At 47.3% G+C, this 9,736-nt stretch overlaps 1 protein-coding gene and 1 pseudogene across 1 annotated transcript in view; one reads left to right on the top strand and one right to left on the bottom strand.

Annotated features, from left to right (window-relative positions):
* LOC124991530 (translation initiation factor IF-2-like) overlaps positions 1 to 4,993 on the top strand; it is a 33,780-nt gene extending 28,787 nt beyond the window's left edge. Inside the window, exons 5-6 of the mRNA XM_047562196.1 lie at positions 1,006 to 1,071; positions 1,179 to 4,993. Coding sequence (XP_047418152.1) covers positions 1,006 to 1,071; positions 1,179 to 1,258 — 146 coding nt within the window. The 3' untranslated portion in view covers positions 1,259 to 4,993. The remainder of the gene's footprint in view (positions 1 to 1,005; positions 1,072 to 1,178) is intronic.
* A 4,239-nt stretch (positions 4,994 to 9,232) lies between these two features.
* Positions 9,233 to 9,331, bottom strand: LOC124991992 (uncharacterized; annotated as a pseudogene).
* Positions 9,332 to 9,736: the final 405 nt, after the last annotated feature.

Consider the following 9,736-nt stretch of genomic DNA (forward strand, 5'->3'; position numbering starts at 1 on the left):
TTTAAAAAGGTCTGTTGATTTCATTTAGTTTATCAAAGTATCACTGTGTAAAATATAAAAGATGGAAATTTAACCCTTGAAAGTTTTCAGGTTGAGGATTTCGAGATTTTCTTCTTTGATCTCTTCTACATTTTATTTGTTGTGTATTTTTTCCCATTTATCAAAAGACTAAGAAAAGGCACTGGAAAATGTATCCTTAACTACTCTCCCAGTGTAGAGCAGGCTCTGTCTTCTGTAGGGTGCAAGGGGATCCTTAAGAACTCTGGATAAACCCAGCATATATTAATTGAATTCTTCCCTCTGCCAGAATATAACAGTGAGCAACACACAAAATTCTTCCTTCACATATATATCCTAGTACAGAAGATGGATCTAAAACCAGGGAACAGAGAAGATAGATACTAGTTGTATGTAGTTTGATGGAATCAAATGAGATTGAGTCCAACCAGGGGTGGGGCAGTTGATACACAGAGCCACACAGTGGGGGAGAGCAGTTCAGCACTGGGAACATCATGCACAAAGACCCTGAGGCAGGAAGCAGCTTGTGGTGTGCGAGAGCTCAGAAGTCAGTGGTAGGAAGCAGTGAGTGAGGCGGAAAAGAGCAAGGACCAGGTACTGCAGAGCCTTGTTTTAGGGTATGGATTTGGATTTCGTTTTGAATACATCAGGAAACCATTAAGGATGGTTAAAAAGGGGATGATGTTGGCTATTTGGTGTTTATATATATATCTTCTCTTTCCTTAGATTAGAAGGCAGCTCACATGTGAGGTGTTGTTGATCTCTGAAAGCAGCAGTATTCTTCCTTCTGAAGTTTCCAGTGGAGGTAGTATTCCTCCTTGTTCCTCTGTGTAGGACATCTGCTCACATGTGGGTCTTCTGAGGCTTTCTTTTCTCTGTCAGTAGTATTTCCCTTGGTGCTATGCAGATAGTTACAGTGAGAAGTTGTAACGGATGATGAACTTGACCTAAAACAAGAGCATGATATCTACAAATTCTCTTCTTCAGACCTGCAAATCCAAGAGACACATCCCTCTGAAAGAGAAGAGAACTGCTTCCTCAGGATCATAAAAGGTCTGCGTTACTGCTATCACATTTATGCAAAGCTAATTAGGGAATCAATAACAGTTTTCTGGGCAGAAAAGATATTTTCAATGTATTTACTTATGTTTCTGTTGCAGAAGACTGGCACGCTACCCGTGTAGGGAATTCCCAGGAGCAAGACTCACCATACCTGAGCCAAGGAGCCTGCTCACCATAGAGGCTTCCTGTCGGCTGTGCAGGAGCAGAATGATGAACTGACCTTCGCGGGGAGGCTGCAGGTGCCCATGACCAGCAGTGCTCTCTCACCCTCGAAAACCAGGGGCACACCGTGCGGTCCTTTTCTAGACGTGGGGAGTACAAGATTACTTTATGAGAGGAAGATTCCAGGGGCATAAAGACACATGCACCTTGGCTACCCCTTGGAATGTTGACAACTCAGGATCTAAAGGAAAGTCTGTGTTAAAGAGTATGGAATTCATGTGGAAGTAAATGTCACTTTATAATCAGTAGTAACGCTGAGTGAGGAACACTATGCAGGAAGAAACCTTCCATAGAAAGACAGGCAGGGAAAAGCTTAGGCCGACCTTAAACTTGCCCAATAGTGCAAGCCTGAGATAGACTGCCAAAATGGCCAAATAAGAGACTTTATGAAGTAGCAGTCCTGTGACTACAGTAGTTGTAAGGAAATTTTCTCCTCTAAATCACGATACCAAATAGGAAAGATGATCTACAAGTGCCCCATGTGTAGGGAATTTTTCTCTGAGAGAGCCGATCTCTTTATGCATCAAAAAATCCACACGGCCGAGAAGCCCCACAAATGTGACAAGTGTGATAAGGGTTTCTTTCACATATCAGAACTCCACATTCACTGGCGAGACCACACGGGAGAGAAGGTCTATAAATGTGATGATTGTGGTAAGGATTTTAGCACCACAACAAAACTTAATAGACATAAGAAAATCCACACAGTGGAGAAGCCCTATAAGTGTTATGAGTGTGGCAAAGCCTTCAATTGGAGCTCCCATCTTCAAATTCACATGAGAGTTCACACAGGTGAGAAACCCTATGTCTGTAGTGAGTGTGGAAGGGGCTTCAGTAACAGTTCAAACCTTTGCATGCACCAGAGAGTCCACACCGGAGAGAAACCCTTCAAATGTGAAGAGTGTGGGAAGGCCTTCAGGCACACCTCCAGCCTCTGCATGCATCAACGAGTCCACACCGGAGAGAAACCTTATAAATGTTACGAGTGTGGGAAGGCCTTCAGTCAGAGCTCCAGCCTCTGCATCCACCAGAGAGTCCACACTGGAGAGAAACCCTATAGGTGTTGTGGGTGTGGGAAGGCCTTCAGTCAGAGCTCCAGCCTCTGCATCCACCAGAGGGTACACACAGGAGAGAAACCTTTTAAATGTGATGAGTGTGGGAAGGCCTTTAGTCAGAGTACCAGCCTCTGCATCCATCAGAGAGTCCACACCAAGGAGAGAAACCATCTCAAAATATCAGTTATATAAAATGTTTTGCTAAGAGTTGAAAAATCTTAAAACCCGTAAGTGCCACTAGGAAGGAAACCCTGTATGTACCTACATTGACCCAAGGAGTATTCACGGCAGTCCCTAGCAGAACGTTCTTTTTGAGGAGGCATAGGTGAGGCCGAGGTTTTGGTGACCCCACAGCTTGGCTTTGAAAATGGAGTCCCTCTGAGCACATGCCCAAACACGGGCTGGCTGTCTTGCATCCCAGATGTGGCTGTTGTATCCTGGGATTCCCACAATGCCTCAGTAGATGGAGTACTGCTCAGAACCTGTGAGCATTGCCAGCCTCCAAGTCACCTTGTATCTGTGCTGTGCTTAGAAGTGATCCCAGATGCTCCTTTTTGGGAGTTCCTGCCCCTTCCTTCTTCTCGAGCCTTCTGGTCAACACATTTGAATATGGACAGCTCCCGCTAAGATGGTGTTCTGGTATTTCTGAGCTTGCCACGTGACGCCCCTACATAGCTTTCCATATATCCTGTTACTTCTGAACCCACTTTACCTCACATCCTCACAGTACCCATCAGTACCCACCCCTTCCTAGGTGGCATTAAATTTCATTTTAGATTTTAGGCAACTCATAATATCTTCTCACTTGGCCTCTCAGAGAAATCATTGGCAGACATACATGCCCTGGAACTTTTCTTTAGTTTTGTGGATTCTGCTAATCACTGTGTCTCTATGTTAGACTTATTTTCTAGTGGCTGCAACACAATTTTTTTTAACTTGAATTTTTTTTTGGAAATAGCTGAATGTAAATAGCAGGGAGAAAGAAGCAAAGCAAGGTGTGAGCTTGTCTTCCCTCCAGAGGAACCCTCTCAGGCTCTGTTGCACCCTGAGGGGAGCTCCTATAAGCCAGGGAGACCTTAGGAAAGGGGATGATGGGAGAGGTCACTAAGGATGTTTGTCTGTTTGTCGCCTTGGGCAATAATGTGTAGGAGCCATCGGGTGTCAGGTGCCAGTCCTTTTCAGGCAGGAATGTCTGTTGTCAATCCATCGTTCTTTTAATTCTTCATTCATTGGACAAGAATTTTTTGAACACCTCGTGGGTGCCGGGCACTGCTGGGTGCTGGGAAAGCCACTCAATCCGACAGACAAGGTCCCTGCTCTCATAGAGTTCACTTCTGGTGGAGACAGATCATAAGCGAGTAAACATAAATGTAGTCTGAGGTAGTGGTTAAGTGCTATGAAGAAAATAAACTAGGGTGGTGATGTAGAGTGGTGGGGGGTGGGGGGCATTAGCTAGGGTCAGGGGAGCCTTGCTGAGGGCAGCTGGGACTGGGCGGGCAAGGAGGTGGCGTACCGGTGGGACACGCAGGTGCTGCTTGGTGCTGCTTGCCCGGGCGGACAAGAGGCAGGCGCTGGAGGGAGCAGCGGCGGGAGGGGGGGGATGCTGAGCTCTCGGTGTCCAGATGTTTGTAGGCCTGTTTTGTCTTGTTTGTTTTGCTAGATATTAAAAACTCATGTGGAGGAACTCAAGGAATGTTTAGAAGACCAAAAGTCCCCAATGACAAGAACAGAAAGCAACCATGTTTACCCTCGTTTCTCTTGTCATTCCTGTCATGATTTCCCACACGCAGGCCTTTCGCTCAGGAAGTCTTTGGGGAAACTAGGGATCTTTGAAGCTCTGAAATGGGTGGTCAGGTTGGTGGTGTCTGTCAGCTGTCTACGTTGGGAAATGAACTCAAGATAGTCGAGGAAATACTGTGTCCGAGCTTGGTTTTCCCTCCATGTTTGGATTAGTTCCTTCTGTTTGGCTGGAAGGGGTTTTTGCATAACTCAAACCTCAGTGCATAAAGGAGGTCTAACAGAAGCACAGGATCAGTGGGTGGGCCAGGAGACGAGAGCTGGCCTGGGAGATGAACTTAGTCCCAAGCTTCTGCTAAGCGTTTACCGAGTTGCCTCGCAGGTCTTTCCTCCTTTTTGCAAAAGAGAGGGCTGGTGTAGTTTTCTGCTAAAGCCCCTTCCAGGCCTGAAGCCCACAACTGCGGTTTACTGTAGTGTCTTATCACTCTTCCATGTCACAGTAGCGTGGAGCATTAGAGAGAAGCCTAGACTTTTAGTTGATAGAGAGCCAGTTGAAATATCATTGATAGAATTTAGTTTTTAGGAAAAATTGGTTTGATTTCTAGTTTTATTACTATTAGGTATGTGAGCTTGGGCAAATCGCTTGATCTTTGAGTCTAGTTTCCTCACAAAATGAGGATATTAGGCTAAATGATTTCCGAGTTTCCAGCTAGTCCTAGAGTTCTATATTTCTACATAGTTGAATTATTTTATCATGCTGTTGCTGGGGAATATGACTAACACTTTTGAAGCTACTAATTTTATGTCAAGCTTTAAAGTCCATAATTGTTATCTTCAGAAAATATTATTTGACCTACAGTATGTCCAAATCAATTTAATAAAATCACTTTATAACAGGGTTCTGTGCTTGACATGTAGTTGTGTGGACTCTGGTCATCGTGGGCTGGGGTGGGGGTTGGTGTGTACATTGTGCCCTAGATTTCACACCTAATTTCACCATCTAAAAATGATGGCAACAAATTTGTGTTCTCTGAATGATCCATTCCTGTCACTGCTGTTACCTGCCTGGTGTCTGTGGGCCTGCCTTGCCCCCAAGCCCTGCTCTTGTCCCTGCTGACCGTGGTTGCCTCCTGGTGAGGTGTGGACCGTGCTTGCTGAAGTCACACACCAGTCTGACCATGGTTGGGCAGCTCCCAGCTTTGAGTCAAATCCATGTTCTAGTTCCTGCTGATGCGATCACAGCCCAGAGGGCCTGCTAGGATTTGGGTGGGAGAGAGCTCCACGGAGACAGTGCAGTTTCTCACTTGCATCTAAGGCGGGAGGAGCTCCATCCCCAGGGCCCACCTTCAGGTGGTCTGCCTGCAGAAGTTGCTACATGTGAACATAGCCATGAAGCTAAGGGGCCTTCTAACTCCTGGTGCTATTCTAAAAAATTCAGCCTGTGTTAAGCATTGTGCAATTTGCTGTTCTTCTCAGAAGTCTGGAAAAAAAAGGATGAATAGAAAGGATGTATTCAAAGCGAGGAGAAAGCACAGTGGTAAAGCCAGCCCAGGAAGAAGCAAGGGCTGGCACCACTGCGGGGCAAGAGCCAGGTATGGTAGCCAGGCCAAGGTGAGACGGGCATGGGATCGGGGCCGGAATGAGCAGTTGACCCAGGACCCGCCCTGACCTCACACGAGGTCACAGCTTTCCTGACCCTCACATTTCTCACCTATAAAATGGCTTTGAAAAGTCTCTACTCAGAATGATAGAACTAAATAAGCACTTGTAAAATCCCTAGTATGTGGAAATACCACAAAAAATTATTACTCCTGTTGCCTTTTTAAGAAGATGAGATGCTATTTGGAGTTCCCTTGTTCTACTGAGCACCGCAGTGGGTTTGGGGGAGGGCTGGAGCGCTGCACTCGACAGGAGGGAGGATGCCTCTTAGGGACCTGTGACAGGAAGATGAGAGGATTGGAAAGGGAGACTGCGCGTCACAGGCTCTGCCGTGTGAACAGGTATGAAGCGAGAGTGTGAGTGTGTTTCTTAGGGAGACGGAGGGCAGACTGCTGCCTTAAGGTTGAAGTGGGGTGGAGCGCACCTCTGTGGGAGCCAGGCCACTGCCAGCCGAGCTCGGGGGACCACAAGACTGGGAGAGCGCGATCTTCTGCAGGCCATGCACTCGCGGGGCTTTGAGGCATGTTTACCCAGACCCAGAGGCCTCAGAGTCTGTCGGCAACCCTGTGCACCGACTTGATGATCTTAAACAAGGTAGAATGGGCTCCGTGGCGGAGCCCTTGCCTGCTACCCCCAAGGCTCTGGTTCAGTCCTCAGCACCATTCATTCAGTCTTAAAGTTCTAGCAAACTAAAATGTGCAAGCTGCATGTTTTAATTATTTCCACATTTTAATTACTTCTCACTTAATTATTCCCACACTTAAAAGTGTAGAAGCTTTAAAGACAAGACATGTGAACAACCCAGAGATCATAGGGCCTGTGTGCACAGATGTGCCGTATGACCTTGGCGTCAGTGTTCAGGGAAGATGACTTAGGCCCAAGCCACTGTTCAGATGTCAGCCTGTGCAGTAAAATACGAGGCTAGAGAAAATGCAGCGATATGGACTCCTTGGAGGTGTATTTACCCATTTTATAGACCGTGTGGTGTATACCCTGCCATTGGTACTTGGTAAATAATGCTTCTGGAAACAGGTTCACTTAGACTGTCTTTCCTTCTGCTCAGCTCTTTGCTGGCCTTGGTCCAAGTCTTCACATCATGAATTATGGAGGGATTGTTGCATTTAAAGAGGTTTAAAACCTAGGCTCTGTAGGTGGCTTTAGGGAGGTCTGGACCTTCAATAGTGTGCAAAATGTCATGTTCCTGAATGCGTGTTTTCTTAGGAAAGGACTTGGTTTACTCTGTGACTCTCCTAGATGAGGCACACTGGTCGGGGGAAGTGGCTGGTAGAGCCATACAGTCATCGCAGGAGCTTAGACAAAGGGGACCTGGAACTGTAGCAGGTGATGGGCGTTGTTCAGGTTGGATTGCAAGTGCCCCCCAGTGGCCCACGTGTTAGAGACTTGCTCCCAGCTGGGGCACTCAAGGGAAGTGGTGGGCGGAGAGGTCTCCAGGGCGTGGCAGCCATCCCTCAAAACGGGCTCTGGACCTCCTCCTTCCTCTCTCTCCTTGCCGGCCATGAGGTGAGTGATCTTCCCCCATCCAGCACGCCACCATAATGTACTGGTCCCCCAGAGCAACCAGCCAGCCCAGCGTGGACTAAAATCTCTCCAACCGCGAGAGAGAATAGGCCTTTTCTCTTTGTAAATTGACCGTCTGGGGTATTTGATGGAGTAATGCAAAGCTGACTAAGATGGACATAATAAATGGAAGAAAAAATGCTGACATAATGAAAAGGTGATATCACACCTGTGATACCACACGAGCTGAGCTGGATTCTCGTATAGGAGAAGTTACGTGATGGTGCGTTACTGTCTGTAGGTGTGGACAGAGGGAGCTGGTGGCAGGTGGGAAGATGGACCCTGTGAATGGAAGATGCTAGATCCACACTTGAGTCTGTCTCTTGGTTACAGAGGAGGTGTTCTGACTACAAAATTGGGGTGAGCTCCCCACTGCTGTGGTGGGCGGTTTCCAGGTTCTCACACCTACTCATAGCACTTGGTGTTGTGCTTTCTCTTGTCTCCTTTCTGTGTCCCTCTTCACTCACTCAGAGCACAAGAGAGGTTGCATCTATTTGTGTTTAAATCAGCCACCTCGAGCCTTCCTGTCTTCCCAAAATGTCATTTTTACCTCTGATGCTACTCATCCATCCCTGGGTGCCCTGTCCCTTTGCTGAGATAAGGTCAAGATCCACAGGAGACTTAGTCCAAATGAGAAGTCCTGGTTCTAAGATCTTGTGAGAACAAACCAGAAGTTTGACAGACTGGTTGTCTGTAGTGTCCACTGTTGGACACAGGTAGAGTCTGGAAGAACAGAGTTCTCCACGTTGCCTACCCAGTGAACATCGGGAAAAGAGAAAAGCAGGAGAGCAGAAGACAGTCTGGCAGGTGGAAGTCCGAATGTCCCCTTTTTCACAGTGAATATGGAGTGGTCGAATTCTGTCTGGACGTTTTCAGGTTGAAACGTGAACACCACAGTTAAACGTGAGAGACCTCTGGAAAGGGTGACACCAGAGGCTGAGACCGGGAAAGCAGTGCCAGGGAACTGCCCACCAAGCGTGTGGCAGTAGAAGATGAACAACAGGAGGTCCCTTTCTTTGACTAAGAGCAACTTTGAAAGATGGGGTTCCTAGGCTAAGAGAAAAGTGAAGCACCTTCCATCTCAGCAGGGTATGCTGACCCCATCTCAGAACCCTGAGAGAGGTAGGCACAGGGTCTAGCGTGCATGGATGAATGTGAGTGCTGTCCACTCTGAACTCTGCCGCAGGCCTCCGGAGGACACAAATGGATGGTCTCAGCAAATGGAAGGAGCCAAGAACCTGCACGCCTGGAAGAATTTTAAAAACAAGCAAACCCCCGCCTAAAGAGGAAATCAAAGCAAGCGTGAGCTAGAGGCCAGTGTCTGTCGGTGGGGACAGGTCGAGGCGAGGAAAAGCCCTGGCAACCTTAATGCACTGGTTAAGAAACGTTCAGATAGGACGAGCATTCCCACTAACACGCTGGGAAAGGGAAGCAAAAGCAGGATTTTTAATCAGCAAGTGACATCGGGGACCTCATGAAGATCATCAGATGTCCCCAATTGCTTCACCTGTTCACACGCGGAGTCATTTCGAGAAGTAAGGGTGACACTTCTGGTCATAGTCCCCCCTCGCCTGGCTTCGTTGAGATGGGACAACTTAATTCATGTAGAATCTGATGTTCAGTTATAGGCTCTCGCTTTGAAACAGCTGTGGAACCTGGAACCTGGCTTTGTTCTAAAGGAGCTCAAAGCACGTTGGTGGCTGGCTGTGTCCCAGTCTCACCTGTAAGGTCTTGTGTCACTGTGTCACTGTCCAGAGCCCTGGGTGTGACAGGACCACCCATAGTGGGGTGGAGCTCACTGAACTAGAGTGTTTTCACTTTTTCCAAGACTAATAAGTCAACTTAGATAACCCTGCACTTTTTTCTTACTCAATTGTAGGTCGAGTGGTACCCCCCATCCCCCAAAGATGGACCGCTTCATTAATTTGCCCGTCATCCTTGCACGGGGTTGTGCTAATCTCTGTATCGTCCCAAGTTTAGTATGTGCTGCTGAAGAGAGCACCCCCCAGTTTTAGATAACTTATAGTTTCCTAGAAAAGAATCCCCATTTTGAAGATCCTCAGATCCATTTTAGAGGTGTGTGCAAGTCCCACTGGCATTCTAGTGAACAGGCCTGTCTTGTGCCTCCTGTGTGACAGCCGCTTCCTCTTCATCAGGCTCTCCTGGGGGTCTGCTGCATCCTCGCTCTCCACCTCCAGGCCCTCCAAGAGCCAGACCTCGGGTCAGCTGTCAGTTCTGGCCTTTTCCTGACATATGCATTACTTTTTCTGTTATCACAAATCACAACCTCTTCCTTTCCTTATTGTGTCTTGCTATTATTTTTTAGTGATCAGAGTTCCATAAATCAGTCCCAACAGACTTTATTTTTAAGGATGAGTCTGGGAGATCAGCAAATTAGAACACAT

This window comes from Sciurus carolinensis, chromosome 8 (assembly GCF_902686445.1).
Source record: "Sciurus carolinensis chromosome 8, mSciCar1.2, whole genome shotgun sequence".
Taxonomy (NCBI): Eukaryota; Metazoa; Chordata; class Mammalia; order Rodentia; family Sciuridae; genus Sciurus; species Sciurus carolinensis.